Source organism: Cottoperca gobio, chromosome 22 (assembly GCF_900634415.1).
Source record: "Cottoperca gobio chromosome 22, fCotGob3.1, whole genome shotgun sequence".
NCBI lineage: Eukaryota > Metazoa > Chordata > Actinopteri > Perciformes > Bovichtidae > Cottoperca > Cottoperca gobio.
This window is the reverse complement of record NC_041376.1, coordinates 12155992-12173692: the sequence shown is the minus strand read 5'-3', so window position 1 is coordinate 12173692 and position 17701 is coordinate 12155992. Positions and strand designations below refer to the sequence as shown.

General features: G+C 41.2%; 1 protein-coding gene across 1 annotated transcript in view; it reads left to right on the top strand.

Moving 5' to 3' along the window:
• The window catches only part of LOC115027778 (ryanodine receptor 3), a 110059-nt gene that overhangs the window by 39969 nt on the left and 52389 nt on the right, over nucleotides 1–17701 (top strand). The window contains exons 16-29 of the mRNA XM_029461266.1: nucleotides 664–759; nucleotides 1080–1198; nucleotides 2514–2647; nucleotides 6596–6837; nucleotides 7101–7293; nucleotides 9403–9619; nucleotides 9713–9817; nucleotides 12531–12634; nucleotides 13696–13779; nucleotides 14135–14294; nucleotides 15570–15717; nucleotides 15977–16179; nucleotides 16643–16817; nucleotides 17171–17379. Coding sequence (XP_029317126.1) covers nucleotides 664–759; nucleotides 1080–1198; nucleotides 2514–2647; nucleotides 6596–6837; nucleotides 7101–7293; nucleotides 9403–9619; nucleotides 9713–9817; nucleotides 12531–12634; nucleotides 13696–13779; nucleotides 14135–14294; nucleotides 15570–15717; nucleotides 15977–16179; nucleotides 16643–16817; nucleotides 17171–17379 — 2189 coding nt within the window. The remainder of the gene's footprint in view (nucleotides 1–663; nucleotides 760–1079; nucleotides 1199–2513; nucleotides 2648–6595; nucleotides 6838–7100; nucleotides 7294–9402; nucleotides 9620–9712; nucleotides 9818–12530; nucleotides 12635–13695; nucleotides 13780–14134; nucleotides 14295–15569; nucleotides 15718–15976; nucleotides 16180–16642; nucleotides 16818–17170; nucleotides 17380–17701) is intronic.

The window sequence follows — 17701 nt, the reverse complement described above, 5'->3', positions numbered from 1 at the left end:
CCTCTCTGTCTGAAATTTCTGCTGCATCTGATGAATGCAATGCGTGGCTGGAACAATTCCTTCACCAGTTGTGACATAAAAGATGCATTTGCGAGCAGGCATTATTTCCTTCCTGTCAGGGTCTGGGTATGTCCCATTCCTTAAAGGAGAATGTGGATGGTCTATATGTAAGTGTATCTTTCATCCTGACATGCCGAAGCCCCACTGCCCTCCATGTGTGTCCTTCACACTCTTATTTACACTGAATTCACCTCATGGATCATATTAGTTTTCCAGTCACGTCTCTTTCTTCCCCCCTTACCTCCTTCACGCACCTGCTCTAGCGCAGCGCTAAGTGGATTTGGGATGCCTCTCTCCTTTCCTCCTCGTCTGTCTGCATTGGGTGACCCTATCTTTTGTTTTTCTTTGCGAGGACATAATGTGGGTGTGTTTTTCCACTTGTATGTCTTTTCTCTACTTGTGACATTCCCTCCCACTATCTTAGGCCTCTTCCAAATTAATATGTATAAGGGTGTCGAAGCAGAACCTTCCTAGGCTTTGGGCGTGTATTTAAGGTGTCCACCTCTGGGTGACATTGTTTTTGCTGTTGCACTGAAGGGGATCCAAACACAGTTTTCTTACCTATAAAATTTGACTCATACACACTTTCCTTGTACCCTGCAGCTGCGTTAATTAGAGGGAACAGGAACAACTGCACCCAGTTCTCCAACAACTTGGACTGGCTGGTTAGCAAGCTGGAGAGACTGGAGTCTTCTTCAGGTAGGCTCATTATAATTCCAGTCAAACAGCATTTTATCTGTCAGAGAGACATCACAAAGCTATCCAGTTCCTTTAATGGCAATGTAGCACTCCACGACTAGGACATGACATCTTAAAGGATGTAAAAAGATGACACATTTTGCTTAGAAATGACATAGGTAGCTCTACTTTTAAATGTATGATTAGAATGCACCAGCAGCGCTGTGTAAACAGTGCTCCGTGTAAATCGATGCAGACTGGATGTCTCTTTGACGTGTGTCCTCTGGTGTGTCTTTCTCTTCTGCATGTGTTACCTAATTGATGAATTTGCGGCTGTGCAGGCATCCTGGAAGTTCTGCACTGCATTCTAATTGAGAGCCCCGAGGCCCTCAACATCATCCAGAGAGGACACATCAAGTCCATCATATCACTGCTCTACAAGCACGGACGCAACCACAAGGTGAGCAGCAAGTAATGCATGATGTGGTCGAGGTACAAAGTGGAAAATTAAAGTCTTGGTGAAAGGAAACCACAAAAGCAAATTAGAATAAGGTAATAAAGCTGAAATAATAAAATATGTTCTTAAAGGAATAGTTTGACATTTTGGGAGTACATGTAGACCTACTCTTTTTTTTTTCTATTTTACCCTAACCCTAACCAAGATGAGAAGATCTATCACATGCATATGTCTGAAAGGTAAATATGTAGCTAAAGCCGCAGCCAATTAGCTTAGCTTAGCATAAAGACTGGAAATAGGTGGAAACAGCTAACAGGTAACAAAATCCACCAACCAGCACCTACATCTTTGCCGAAACCAGTAGCTTCCTGAAGTCTCTGCTGGTTGCCCAGCAACAGCTCCTGACAAAGAAACAGTACAGCACATGTTAAATGGCAAATTTGTTTATCCAACTGTCTGGGGCGATTTTGTTACCTAATTCTGAGTGAGCCAGGTTGGTTGTTTCCTCATTTCTGTTGAGCTAAGAAGCTAAGCTAACCGGCTGCTGGCTCCACATTAATGTTTACCTAAAGACTTGACAGTGATATTGATCTTCTCATCTAACTCTCTGCCACAAAAGCGGGTAAGTGTATTTTCCGAAATATCACCAGTAACTCGGATGTTGTCAGAAACTTTCCGTCAAGCAAGAAAGCACATGACAACCACCTCAAGTGCCTGTTTATCTTTAGCCATCTCTAGCTCTCTCCTCATTAAGCCCGCCAAAACGCTTCACTGGATGCACATTCATTTCCATAACAGTTCCCTTTGGGCCTCTTTGTCACCTCTTCTTGTACTTAGCTATTCATTTATTGTGCTTACTTTGTAACATAATACAAACTTCCATATTTTACCAAAGGTTCCTGGGGGTTTGGTTGCAGTTTGTCCCCATCTTGAATCAATCAGTTTAACAGTGAAAAGAGTTCAGAAGCAGGCAGTCAGCTGGCCCGGGTCATAAATTAGCCTGAGTTTATAATTTAGATCTGGAAGCAGGAGAAAAGGGCCAATGATAAAGCATAGGTGCTATGGCCTGTCGCCTTTGGCTGAGCTTCCCGGCCCATTTAATTCTACGACTTTGTTAAGCTAACATCAAATGGAAATTATTGGACATGTTTTTGCCCCCAATAAGCATCTCTGAGTAATTATACAAGTGGTTGCATTAGTGCTTGACAGTGAAGGGCACAAAGATAATAAGTCATTTCTGGAAAGTTAAAGTGTTGTACTCTTCCTCGAGACATTGTACCTTATTTTCCTCTCTGCTGCCTCCTCTTTCTTGTTTCAGATTCTGGATGTGCTCTGCTCCCTGTGTGTGTGTAACGGCGTAGCTGTGCGTACCAATCAGAACCTAATCTGCGATCACTTGCTGCCCAAAAGAGATCTGCTGCTGCAAACCCAGCTGGTCAATGATGTCCAGAGGTTAGAAAAACATCCACTCATCACTTTCAACATCATGCCTTTTGTTTTTGTTAAACTACATATCAAAATTTCATTTGTTACCAAGGGATTAAAGTCTGATTGGTGGACAGGGTCCGGTTGTGTCTGGTAGTCTGGTAAATCTATCGCTAAGTTTGTGTGTATATTACTTCTAAAGGTCTTTAGAACTAAAAGCTTCCAGCTAGTGAGACCAAATTGGATCGGACCATTAAAACTTAAGGAAACTCTTAGCCAGTAAAGACTTCCAATCAATAATATAAACAGGAAGTCACTGTAGCATCACATAACTTCAAAATAAAACTGTTTAAGGGGGTCGAGTGATATGCTAAATACATTGTCGGATACCTATTTCTGTTCCTAATATATCTTTTTTAAATATATGTCCTGTAGGTCATGTATTCATGCATCTTGAGGTATTATGATTATGCTCATTTAGCTGTATTTATTTGTTTGCATAGCGTTTTGTAATTTAGGGTGTAATGTGTTACTTTTATGTATTTTATATAAAATCTTCCCAAATCAAATCAAATCAAATGTATTTCTATAGCCCAATATCACAAATTATACATTTGTCTCAGTGTGCTTTACAGACTGTACAGGATACGAAACCCTCTGTCCTTAGACCCTCGCATCGCACAAGGAAAAACCTCCTAAAAGAAACCCCATAATTAAAGGGGAAAAAATGGAATAAACCTCAGAAAGAGCAACTGAGGAGGGATCCCTCTCCCAGGACGGACAGACGTGCAATAGATGTTGTGTGTACAGGATAAACAACATAGTACAAATACAACATTTGACAGAAATGATGTGTTGAAAAAGAGAAAGTTTGGATGAATCCAGGAAAATGTCAAAAAGGCTTCCTGGTGTCCAGCAGGACCAGGGCAGCAGGCGCAGCCACGATTCCTGATCCTGACGTAAACTTTATCAGTGGCAACCTGACACATGAGACACAGAAACTCTGGGGATGATACCCCGGATGATGAGTTAGTAACATACATTTACATAAATACATACAGATAGAGAGGGAGAAGAAGAGAGGGAGGGGAGGAGAGAGGAAGAGAGCAGGTAGGTGTCCCCTGGCAGTCTAAGCCTATAGCAGCATAACTAGGGGCTGATCCAGGGCAAACCTGAGCCAGCCCTAACTATAAGCTTTATCAAAAAGGAAAGTCTTTAGCCTACTCTTAAATGTGGAGAGTGTGTCTGCCTCCCGAACACAAACTGGAAGCTGGTTCCACTGGAGATGAGCTTGATAGCTGAAGGCTCTGGCTCCCATTGTACTCTTAGAGACTCTAGGAACCACAAGTAACCCTGCAGTCTGGGAGCGTAATGCTCTAGTTGGTTTATAAGGTACTATGACATCTTTAAGATATGCTGGAGCCTGACCATTAATTGCTTTGTAAATCAGGAGAAGGATTTTGAATTATATTCTGTATTTTACCGGGAGCCAGTGCAGAGCAGCTAATACAGGAGTAATATGATCCTGTTTCCTTGTTCTTGTCAATACACGTGCCGCTGCATTTTGGATCAACTGAAGAGTCTTAAGCGACTTTTTGGGACAACCTGATAACAATGAGTTGCAGTAATCCAGCCTTGAAGTAACAAATGCATGGACTAGTTTTTCTGCATCATTTTGAGACAGGATGTGTCTTATTTTTGCAATGTTACGTAGATGAAAGAAGGCAGTCCTTGAGATTTGTTTTATGTGGGAGTTAAAAGACAGATCCTGATCAAAGATGACGCCAAGATTCCTTACAGTGGTGCTGGAGGCCAAATTAATGCCATCCAGAGCTTTTATGTCATTAGAAAATGCGTTTCGGAGGCGTTAAGGGCCAAGTATAATAACTTCAGTTTTGTCTGTGTTTAACATCAAGAAGTTGCTAGACATTCAAGTTTTTATGTCCTTAAGGCATGCTTGAAGTTTAGCCAATTGATTGGTTTCGTCTGGTTTAATTGATAGATATAATTGGGTATCGTCCGCATAACAATGAAAGTTTATAGAGTGGTTCCTTATAATATTGCTCAAAGGAAGCATATATAAGGTGAATAGAATCGGTCCAAGTACAGAACCCTGCGGAACTCCAAGACTGACTTGGGCTGTCATGGAGGATTTATCGTTAACACATACAAATTGAGATCGCTCAGATAAATAGGACTTGAACCAGCTTAGTGCGGTTCCTTTTATGCCAACACAATGTTCCAGTCTCTGTAGTAGAATGTCATGATCAACAGTGTCGAAAGCAGCACTGAGGTCTAACAAGACAAGAACAGAGACAAGTCCTTTGTCTGACGCCAATAGAAGGTCATTGGTAACTTTCACCAGTGCCGTCTCTGTGCTATGATTAACTCTAAATCCAGATTGAAAAACCTCAATTAAACTATTATTATGTAATATATCACACAACTGTTTTGCAACTGCTTTCTCAAGGATCTTAGCGAGAAAGGGAAGGTTAGATATCGGCCTATAGTTGGCTAAAACCTCTGGATCAAGACTAGGCTTTTTAAGAAGTGGTTTTATTACAGCTACTTTAAAGGATTGTGGTACGTAGCCAGATAATAGAGACAGGTTGATCATATTTAATAACGAGGTGTTAATTAAGGGTAAAACTTCTTTAAATAGTTTAGTTGGAATCGGGTCTAAAAGACAGGTTGATGGCTTAGACGATGAGATTGTTGAAGTTAGTTGGTTAAGGTTGATTGGAGTAAAACAGTCTAGATATATTTCAGGAGTTACTAATGTGTTTGAAATTCCGGTGGTTGAAGATAAGTCATTACCAATTGAGGTCAGGAGGAGATTAATTTTGTCTCTAATAATTATTATTTTATCGTTAAAGAAGGTCATGAAGTCGTCACTACTGAGAGATATAGGAATAGAAGGCTCTGTAGAGCTGTGGCTCTCTGTCAGCTACAGTGCTGAAAAGAAACCTGGGGTTGTTCTTATTTTCTTCTATTAAGGAAGAGTAATAAGCTGCTCTGGCATTACGGAGAGCCTTCTTATACGTTTTAAGATGATCTAGCCAGACTAAACGAGATTCTTCCAAATTAGTGGAACGCCATTTACTTTCAAGATTTCTCGACTTTTGTTTTAGTTTGCGGATTTGTAAATTAATCTTTTTCTGTTTTATGATCTTCTTCTTTAGCAAGCTAACATTAGCTTTGTCAGTTGGTTCAGTTAGTTACACAACAGTTATAACTGATAGTTACTGAGTGTAAATATATAGCAACTCATTTTTATGCAAGAACTAGTTTGTGCAATTCGGTTTATAATTTAGTGACGTCACAACAAGGTTTAATTTTAATCTTACGAACAGCTGGTGTAGCTGCAAAATCACACTGTGTGTGTGTGTGTGTGTGTGTGTGTGTGTGTGTGTGTGTGTGTGTGTGTGTGTGTGTGTGTGTGTGTGTGTGTGTGTACATGCAGCCTTGCAAGCTGTGGACTGTGTAATTGCATATAAAAGGTACACATCTAAAAACTACATGTCAGGCATACTGTAGATCATGTACACTTAACAACATGGTCTTTAAATGGGACTGGGGACCATGTAGGCTCAGCCATGACGTGATAGTTTGTTCAATGAAGCGAGCTGAGATTGGCCTTTAAATATCTCATGTATATTCCTTCGATATTTCGTCTTTGTACAATGAAAAGAAGCCTTTTGGTGAGGGTGAGATAATTTTACCTCAGATTTAATCTCACAAATCTCTTTGGCTCATTTCCTTGACACGAGTGAAGTGACTTGCTTTAAGATATCGACTCAGAACGTCCTAAACCAAATACATGAGAAGCAAATTGAATTATCTTGTACTGAGGGCAGACTTTCATTAGTTGTCAGAAAGAAAGAAAAAAGGAATTACAAAATGAATATGAGAATATCTCATATCTCACTGCCTCTGAGGGGTAACTAATGGTATCATGTTTCCCTTCATTGCCAGTATGAGACCGAACATCTTCCTGGGGGTGAGCGAGGGCTCGGCTCAGTATAAGAAGTGGTACTACGAGCTCATGATCGACCAGGTGGACCACTTTGTGACCAGCGAGCCCTCCCACCTGAGGGTGGGCTGGGCTAATGCTAAAGGCTACGCTCCCTACCCTGGAGGAGGAGAGGGATGGGGAGGCAATGGAGTCGGAGATGACCTCTACTCGTATGGTTTTGATGGACTCCACCTCTGGTCAGGTCAGTAGGAAGAAGAACATTCTGTGTTTGTGTGTAACTTAGCTCATATCATAATGTACCAAAGATAAGTGATAACCCTGAGCTACAGCCAGGTAGACATACCCTGCAGGGATGATCTCCTTGCCCAGAGTGTGTTTAACTGTGTGCAATTTTGCGTGTTCAGTCCTGTGTGTGTTAGAGAGACATGATCTGTGCCAGCATCATTCACTGGGTCGTATTTCACATAACGTGTGCGTGTGTGTGTGTGTGTGTCTCCTAAACAGGTCGTATCCCGCGGGGGGTTGCATCCATGAACCAGCACATCCTGACCTCAGAAGATGTGGTGAGCTGTTGTTTGGATCTGGGAGCTCCCAGCATCTCTTTCAGGATAAACGGGCAGCCCGTTCAGGGCATGTTCGAAAATTTCAACACAGACGGGCTCTTCTTCCCCGTCGTCAGCTTCTCTGCAGGGGTCAAGTGAGTGTTTGCTTGTTTTTCCCTTGTGTTGCGAGCTGACTCCCTGAAATTCCTCTATGATGAATGAGCTACACACAGAAGCACAGGCAGATGAGACAGACAAGCCAAAAGAAATTATAGATAATATATATGCCGCACACCTACACTCACAAAAACACTGCCCTGCATGAAATCCATCTAATCCACCCACTTATTCTGGTCCGAATTCATCAATCCTCGAAGGCTTGAGATTGGACCTATGCGAGGCTGGCCTCATATTCTGCTCTGTTGCCATGGTGACCACAGATAGGCTGATTGACAACGCTTTAAAATGAAATTTCAAGCTCCAGCAGTTTCCCCATGATACCATGATCGACTCTGACTTTGTAGAGCTAAAGCAGCATTTTGCATAACAGCTTTCACTCTTTGAAGCGCAGAGACGCTTTGACACCAAGAGACTGGTCTGATTTGATTTGGTCATTCATGAGCTATTTGAATATTTAAATCCTTATTGGCTAATGAAAATTAATTCTCAAAAAGTAATACCATACCTGACGGTCAGTGAAAGGGAATCGAGTCGCATGTGATTCAGCAAATTTTGTTTCATTCAGTTTGGAGTCCTCAATTTATCCAAAGTGTTAAAGCAACATGTCTTTCAAAGGTGCTGGATGTCCTGAGTTCATTTATCTTCTGCTCCTGTTTAGACTTTGTTTCATCAGTCAACAGGACTGCAGCCATGCTAGCAGCTCTGTGAGGCTGTACTTGAGCTAAATGCTATGTTAAGCAGGTATTAGGTTTCAATGTTCACCATCCTAGTTTAGCATGTTAGCATGCTAACATTTGCAAATGAGTTTTGCGTTGCCATGCTATTGTTCCGACGCCCATTATTCCATTATTCAGAAAAATGCCCCATTGGGCCGAAAGCCTGTTTGTCCGAAAAACAAATGCCCATTGTTCCAAGGACCCATTGCTCCGATTTCTCCATTGCACTCTTCCTGCAGCAAACAGAAGGACATGGCTAATAATTATGCAGAATTACGTCATCGGACTTTCCCAGTCGCAATATTTTTTTTGGGATTATGGCGAAGACATGACCTACTCTGGCTCTGGTTGGCTCACCCTGTATCCTCATGCCTAAACCTAACCAACCCAACAATTACAAAGAGTACTGCCCAATCAGAGGCCGAATAGTACGGCTCATACCTTTGCCACATTAGGAAAAACAATGACATCATTCTGCATAACTAGCCATGTGCTTCTGTTTGTTGCAGGGACAGTTAGCCTTCGGAACAACGGCCGTTTGTTTTCAAGATAACAGGCTGTCAGACAAATGGGCTTTCGGTCCAATGGACATTTATTGGACTATTGGGGTCTGGAATAATGGGCCATTGGAACATTGGGCTGGGGACCGCAAATTCTTCCAACAGCTCGTTATTTTTATTATATAGTTTTGGAGATATTTGGTTATAAACCAAAGGGTGGGACAAGTAAAACACTTTGACTTGATGATGGTGCGAGATGAAATGTCAGGTAATCACCAAAGTTAATTACGATATATCCTGAGGGGCCATGAACGTCTGCACCAGATTTCATAGCAATCGATCCAGCAGTTGTTGAGTCATTTCAATTTGAGTTAACGTTCAGGACTTCATACAGAAAGTGCCGCCTAATACCCACTTTTGTGTGGGTTATGACATCTTCAAGCTCGTGCTTGAAACTGACACACTGAACGGGGTGAGCATCTCCACGGATTTAAACGTGCCAGAAAATGACGGCCACACATCTTCAATAATTGAGGGCTGCAGTCAGAATGGGCTCGGTTGCGTCACCACTACTACTCGTGAAGCTATTTTGGGCAGCCTCAGGAGAGTCTTTTCACAGTGATGGCCTGTGACGTCTCAGAGCTAAACGTGTCCCTGTTAGAGCAGAGGCTGGAAGTGATTTGAAGAAAAACTTTTAGATTTAGCTGCATGGAGGGGTTTACTCTTCACTGGCTGCTTCTTTCATTATAAACGGTCTGATTATAACTTATTATTAGATATATAATCCCCCCGCCATTAATTAACTTTACTTTCTCCTACAATGTTTGGTGTGGAGAAGAATAGATTTAATAACATTTTATCTTGTTAGGGTGCGTTTCCTGTTGGGTGGCCGACATGGCGACTTTAAGTTCCTGCCTCCGTCAAGTTACGCTCCGTGTTACGAAGCTCTTCTGCCGAAAGAGAAGATGAAAGTGGAGCCTGTGAAGGAGTACAAGAGGGATGCGGAAGGAGTCCGAGATCTGCTGGGCACGACGCAGTTCATGTCGCAGGCCTCCTTCATCCCCACACCTGTGGAAACTAGCCAGGTGAACTAGCAGGAGGCGGGTAGCGAAACATGTTCATGACTTTCTCACTGTTGCACTTTTTAATTAAGATTCATACTTTGCCTATTTCCTCAGATTGTTATGCCACCTCATTTAGATAAGGTCCGAGACAAGCTGGCTGAGAACATCCACGAACTGTGGGGGATGAATAAAATTGAGCTGGGCTGGTCGTACGGCAAGGTAAGGAATATGCAATATTTTCCTTTGCCTAGACAGTATAATACTCTTACAACAAAATCATCACTCTGGAAACGAAAGATCAAAAGCATAACTCAAACATTTTGCCAGGTTTGTGGAGAAATAAACATCGCAATTACACATTTTCTCAACACATTTGAGTTAAAGAGAAATGCTTAAAATGCATCAGTTGTTGGTAGTATCAGAATTGAATCATCAAAAGCCTGTACATCTTGCTTTCTCTTTTATAATTTGCTGTTCACACCAAAAAGAGGGTAAGTGGAAAGAAAACTCTCATTTTTCCATGTTTGACGCTTTTCATGCCATTCATTTAGATGCTTCATTGCAGTTTGTTTGTAGGTAGCGGAGTCATTGTGTCTGTGTTTTAGTAGAAGTCATGAATTACAAAGTGTTGTTTCACCAAAGGGCAGAACAGGGTGTTTTGGCAATATCTGTGCAGCAATAAACCAAGAGGAAATCCTGTATTTTAATTGACTGCATTTAGTTTTTTCTCTTTTAAAATAAGTTTATTGATTCTCTAAAGACATAATCCGTCATCCAAATTTATTTTGCGTGATGCAGTTATAGTTTGACATTTTGGGAAAAATGCTTTTTTGTCTTCTTGCTAGGAGTTAAGTAAGAAAATCAATAGCACTCTCTTAGCTTATCTTAGCCTCCCATGAAGACTTGATGCAGGGGAAAACAGCTAGCTTGGCTCTGTTCAAAGTTCAACAATACAACCAGGCTCCAGACTTTGAGTACGGAATAAACAAACAAGATCAATGTGTTAATTAGAGCCAGGCTAGCTGTTTCCCCCCTGCTTTTAGTTGTTATGCTTAAATTCTGGTACTCTTGACAAGACCGTGTTTAAGCGTATTTCCCAAAATAGTCAATTATTCCTTCAAAATTGGTTTATTTATAAGTATTAGTAAACATTCTACCTATGTTCAATATGATCAGTTGACAAAACTGTTATTTGGCCTTATAACACCAAATGATTGAATTCTCTATGTCATTATACCTCCAATGTATATGTTCATAGTTTGTCCTTTTTGTCTTGATCGATGGCTTTCTTGGTTTATTGTTACATTAGCTGAAGGATAACGCCAAACTGACCTTTTTTTGCCCTTAAAGGAACAGATGGCAACACAAACAACAATATGGAACACAGCTCTTATGTCTATAATACAAACGTACTGTATATCATGATCCTGCCTATATTACTAATACCGCCATCTTTTATACGGGACTTCATCCTCCGGCACCTCAACAAAATCTTTCATTTAGCATCTTACTATCAAGAAGTTTTTCTTACTTAAAAGGAAAAATTCCCCACCTGTTTATGTGGATGTCCAATCGGTGTTGACGGTAAATGTAGTCAATTGAAGCAATGATTTCCTCAGTGTGTGCTATATTGAGAAAGTGTATTTGCGAGGAAGTTCTCCTGCTCGCGGAGCAGTGCCGACAGTGACTCCATGTAGCAGAATGCATTGCACACAAGCTACTGATGCCCAGCCAGAACATAGCGTTGCGCATTACTCCATTACAGCTTCACTCCCGGACATCTGCCCTTTTCGGTGTTGCGTCATATTTTGCGATGGCATTTTTCCCTTGGAAACGTAACTGGTTTGCAATACAAACAAAGAGAACAACAAAGTTCTGTTATTGAGCGGCATCTAGAGCACGCCCCCTGGATACCCAGAGAAATCCAAGCTATAGTAGCCTCCAGCTCTACTATACCTCCCTGTGTTGTCACACATACGACGCTGGATGGAGGAAGAACAAGATTTTGCAGCTGCAAACTCAGCTTTCTCGGTCAATATAGCACGCACTGAGGAATTTATGGCTTCGATCGACTACATCTACCAGCAACACTGATTGGACATCCACATAAAATGTTGCGAATTTGTCTTTTAAGATCTGGGGCTCAGAGGCACAAATGTGTCAAATAGTGAGATATAACCATGGTGTGCATAGTATTACATGTACAGTGATTTTCCATGTGGTTACACTGCAGCTCATTCTGTGCTCTGTAGTTGTCATTCATTGAGATTCATTACAGCAACAGTCACAGCAGACGTCCTACAGTACAGCAGAGCGAATAAGCAAAGTGTAGTTTGTTACTTCGCTCTTTTTTTTTTTTGTATTTGTTGTTTTGTTCCACAAATGTAAATCTGTAAAAAGGAAGAACTGCCAGAGGAACAGATTTCCCACAGAGTTCTTGTACTATTCACAAAAGAGCTGGCTGGTGTTCATTGGACCCACACTCACAGCTGCATATCTGTACGCAGTACTGCATGTTTTCTTGGTAAACATCCGCCATTGCTATGCCGCCTCCGCTGAGCAGCATTGCCAAAGGGATTATTTGGTATAAGGTGCAGCCTCAAGAGAGGCATCGCAGCTCTCACTTGGTATTCCAGTCGTACACCGTTTCTCTCTCCCCCAAGAAAACATGCTCCCTTCTTCCTGTTTCATAACATGCTCACTAGAGTAGACTGTCTTATCACTGCAACCAGTAGCACCCTGTATTGGAGCCACATTCTCCTCCTCTCCTTGTTGGTTCACAATGACACTGACTTACATACATTTCATATGCATATATTTAGTCAACTTTCCGACATGATGTACATACAAATAGAGTTAATGTGGACCAAAGTTACAGGCAACAAAGGGAAGTTGTAAATATGATTTCTGTGACTGTTCTTTCTTCTCACAGATAAGGGATGATAATAAGCGGCAGCATCCGTGCCTGGTGGATTTCTCCAAGCTGCCAGAAACTGAAAAGAACTACAATCTGCAGATGTCAACAGAAACCCTGAAGTATGTTGAGCACTATGGATCGATTTCCTCCGCGGGTCTTTTGTTTTACGAAGAGAAGAAGAAAGAGAGTGTGGGAAGGAGTCAAAGAGAGGAACAGACTGATTCATTACAAAGAAATGATGAGATTTGATTTCTTCTTCTGTAGTTTTAAACAGTTTTCATGATCATTAAGTAGGAGAATCACATAGATGACATCACCTACAGTCTAAATGAAGGAGTACTGTATACTAGTAAAATAAAAACTATTTTGATAATTGATTCATTGTTAAAATACATTTTCATCCAAAAATGGTAGAAAATGCTTTTTTCATCCTCTCAAATATGTAGATTTGCTGTTTATATCATATGAAACTGAACATATTTGGGCAAAACAAGACCTATAAAGACGTCCCCTTGGACTATGAAGGACATTTTTCATTTTTCTTCTCACATTTTACAGACCAACTGATTAAACTAGAAAATAATCAGATGATAAATGAATGCAGCCCTAGTGTCTGTATAAATGCACGTATGCCTGTGATCAGATATGACCCTCCCGTGTGGGTCAGGACATTTCCATTTCCAGTGTCGCTCAACCAAACAAGTCTTTCTGGTCCTTTTCCACTCGCCAGTACTCATAAAGGTCCCAGTTAGACTTATTACAAGTGCTTTACATAAATGCTCTTTAATTGATACAGGAGAATGTGGAGGTTTGCTGTGATTAACTTTGATCTGGGGCACAGGCAGACGCATCTGGGTGACACTGATAGGTTCCTGAGTGACATCAAACTAATTTTTACTGTCACTTTGTCCTCTCACAAGGTGTGAAGAAAATTTGTCAAAAGCACTTCACACCCAGTGCATTCCTCTGGGTGTTCCCCGGCCCTTTTTATCTCCTGACAGATTAAGACACTCACAATTTAACCCGTCACTGCTCCTTTTCAAACACTCCCAACCCCTCAATCGCTACTTTTGGATCCACACGCACTGTCAAATCGCAAGTGATATCAATCAAGGTGAGGAGTAAACGCAATCTGCAGCTTCATGCGTTCACTCACTTCCTGATGTGTTAACCCCCACAGGACCCTGCTGGCATTGGGCTGTCGTGTAGTTCAGGTTAATCCAAATGCTGAGGGCTCCCTCAAAAAGATAAAACTCCCTAAGAAGTAAGTGTGCATGCCAATATTTACTGTGTAAAGTCCATCAGAACACACATTTCTTATTTAAATGTAGCTTGTGTCTGTAGTATTGCACCAATTGCGCCAATTATGAATAAGAGACAGTAAATAAGAGACGTGGTTTATATTTGAATAATACCGTAGGCGTTTCTACAGTAAGAGCAAAGATGAAATGGTAAATCAAAATGTGTGTAAGCTCAGAAAAAAACTATATATAGTGTTAATAAATTGCATGTACTGCCATAAAGATTTATATCAGGCTGTGCATGTGGGTAAACTAGTCCTGGTGGATTTAGCCTTTATTACTTCTATAACATTTTGTATTGTCTTTTTTCCCCTCTAGCTACATGATGTCCAATGGTTATAAGCCGTCTCCTCTGGACCTGTCTGACATCAAACTGACTCCAGGTCAGGAGCTGCTGGTGGACAAACTGGCAGAGAACGCTCACAATGTTTGGGCCAAGGACCGAATCAAACAGGGATGGACCTACGGCATTCAGCAGGTACGCTGCATGGATTCATGCTCAGTCAACACAACTATTTTCTTATTATATAAAGAAAAGGTTTTGTCTTCTGTGTCTAGCTTTGCTACTGTTTTTTTCTTTTTAATAGCTTCAGTTTTTCCTTCATTATTCATTAATTCACCTCCCATACAGTCTCTACCTTGTGCATGGCTTATTTAGTCTGACATTTCCTAGCTGTACGTCATTATTCAATACACAGTGAGACGTTCTGCATATTGTACAGAACACACTCGATGCAGCATGTGCAAAAACTGAAAACACCGACTGATAATTAGGTCTTTGGTGTATTTTGGTACCGCTGCCATGAAATTGGATATAACTCACTCTCTTGAAATCATTTATTTTCCACTGCCATTTTCTCCCATTATGTAATGTAGAATGTGTCATACATGAGGAAACTATTTATTTCAATGCAGTATGAAATTTATGTTTCTGTGGTTGGTTTTAGTAGAAGAAAAAATGCTGTAGTGTGTTTGCTTTTCATTTAAATAAAAGCATTGATTTATAACATGTATTGAGGAAATGATTTGATGCCTCCCGTAAAATATTACCAAGTGTAATCATTCTCCCCACATCAAAGTGAATGAAGGCTCATTCATTTTGCATTATTTTGCTAAAAGTGTGTAAAAAGCTTTCTGTGTGAACGCTGGCTCCTTAACGCAAGTGAGAGTCTGGATAGAGTAAAGTGTAAAGAGTTCTGAAATCACCTATTGATTCAGAGTTAGCAGCAGATGTATACTTTACATGACATGTAATAATGTTAGTGTCCCTGCTCACAAACTTCAGCATCTCTCTTCAAATCAGATGTTTGGTCACATTTTCTGGGCAGTTTGTAGATGAAGGTTGATAGTTGATAGTTGATTCAACATGAGACTGCATATCTGACCAGTGATTTGGAAAAATGCCACAAGTTTTTCAGCTAAGCCCTTTAGTGATATTGACCAAACAAACAGCTTTCAATCTGCATAACCAGCATAAGATTTTAAATTAAGCTCTGCAAATCGGCTTAAGTAGTATTAATATGATATTTCCGTGGTTGCGCCTCGGCTCCCAGGGGGGAGAGCTGCTCTGGGAAATGACACAGGAATGGCAATAAATGGACAATTAGCTTCTCAATTACAGGGATTGACAGCACAGTTGTGACGCACAGTTGAGCTGGCCTACAGTACACTTGATGACATAACCAGGTATTGTTGAGAATGTTTCTTTCTATCAATGGGTGCATGAAATGTTCTGTACCTCTCCTCTCTGCAGGATCTGAAGAGTAAGCGTAACCCTCGCCTGGTTCCCTACGTTCTGCTGGATGAGCGCACCAAGAAGTCGAACAGGGACAGCCTGCGGGAGGCTATCCGCACTCTGATTGGCTACGGATACAACATCGAGCCCTCGGACCAGGAAGGCGGTGAGTTTGACTCGGGGACGTACGCCTATCTGAAAGCACAGACGTTCAAACAGTAGATGTTAAAATACTTGTTACAAAGAATGGTGGAAAATGTTACGTCCTCACAAGTGCGACTTCGTTTTCCTAATACAGGAATCGGCCTCCCAAAGAGAATAAGGTTGTGAAATGACTGGTTTTATTAGTTCCATTATTTATGTGCTGGAGGGGATTTTGCTGCAGTGCACAACCTGACACTGTGGCCGTTCCTTCCACGCTGCAGGACAAGCGGTCGAGCGGCTCAGCATCGACAAGGTCCGCTTCTTCAGAGTGGAGCGGACGTACGCGGTGAAGACAGGGAAGTGGTATTTTGAATTCGAGTCTGTGACGGGAGGAGACATGAGAGTGGGCTGGGCCAGGCCTGGATGTAAGCCGGATGTGGAGCTTGGCACGGATGAGCTCGCGTTCGTCTTTGATGGATACAGGGTAAGCTGTCATTTAACTCTAAATCAATCACTTAATAATCACGTTCACGTTGACTCCTCCACAGATCTATCCAGTCAGATGGATTCAATCCTGAATTGTAATAAAACAGAGACAAACGGCTAAAAGGCAAAAAAAAAAGAAGCATTTTCTGCAATTTTGGCCAAAAAAATTACTCAAACTATTATTGATTATCAAAATAATTGCCGATTACTTTTTACTTAATGTTGCAGCTCTAGTTGTTTCTTTGTATTATTTTACTGACTTATCCTTTTTTACTTTATTTAGAAACTTATAATAAGTTGATTATTGACGTTCTTGAAACATGCAAGTAAAATTATCTGAATTAAAAATAAAAATACATTTCAGGACTTACCTGAAGATACACTACTTGAGCTGCATGTTTGTTTAATAAATCTGTTATAATTCTCTCCCTTTTTTCTGTTTGTATATGTCCTGTACACAGGGTCACTGCCTGAACATGGGCAGCCGTTTGTTCGGGCGGTGCTGGCATGCTGGGGACATCGTGGGCTGTATGATCAACATGGAGGACAAGTCCATGATCTTCACCCTTAACGGAGAGATCCTCATCACCAGCAAGGGCTCTGAACTCTGCTTCACTGACTTTGAAACTGAGGATGGTGAGAAAGTTTACATGTGGATATGATGTGTGTTGTAACAGAGCCAGTTATAGAAGGTCAGGGAGTGTCACGCTGATGAGATGAATGTGAAGAGGTGCGGGCCTCTCATCTTTTAATAAAGCCTTCACATGCAGAGTAAGGAGCATTAACCTAGAATGACCATTCTGGGGATATAAGTGAAAAATAAGTGGCTCCCTGTAACAAAATCCCCCTTATTTAATGTGACACTTGTAAATTGCCTTTTTGCAAAAGCTGGATTGATTTTCCCTCCCCTCGTGCTGTGGGTGTTCTTAGAGGCTATTTATTCTCTCCTCTTCCCTCGCCCTCCTTTACTTCCTCTGGCTCTCCTTCAGGGTTTATTCCAGTGTGCAGTCTCGGCCTGGCTCAGGTGGGCCGTATGAACCTGGGGAAAGACGCCAGCACCTTCAGGTACTACACCATGTGCGGCCTTCAGGAGGGATTCGAACCCTTTGCTGTCAACATGAACCGAGAGGTCACCATGTGGTTCAGCAAGCGTCTGCCTACCTTTGTCAACGTGCCAAAGGACCACAGCCACATCGCAGTAAGAACAACCACAAAGTTTGTTGTATGATGAATGCAAAGGCTGTCTTCCTGTTAGCAGGTTTTATTTTTTTATTATTGCATCAAATATTGTGTCATATTCAGAGAATACCATTCACAACAACAAAAACAACCGCAGGGCGACAACAATAACAAAACAAAAAGGAAATTATAAAAATAAATAATAATGAAATAAAAAACACAAGTGGTCGATCAGGAATGAGGCTACATAGATATTCATAAAGATATAGGTTTTTGTTGACAGCAAATATAGGAATATATATATATTTTTTAAATGTATTTGTGTATGAAATATTTTGCCT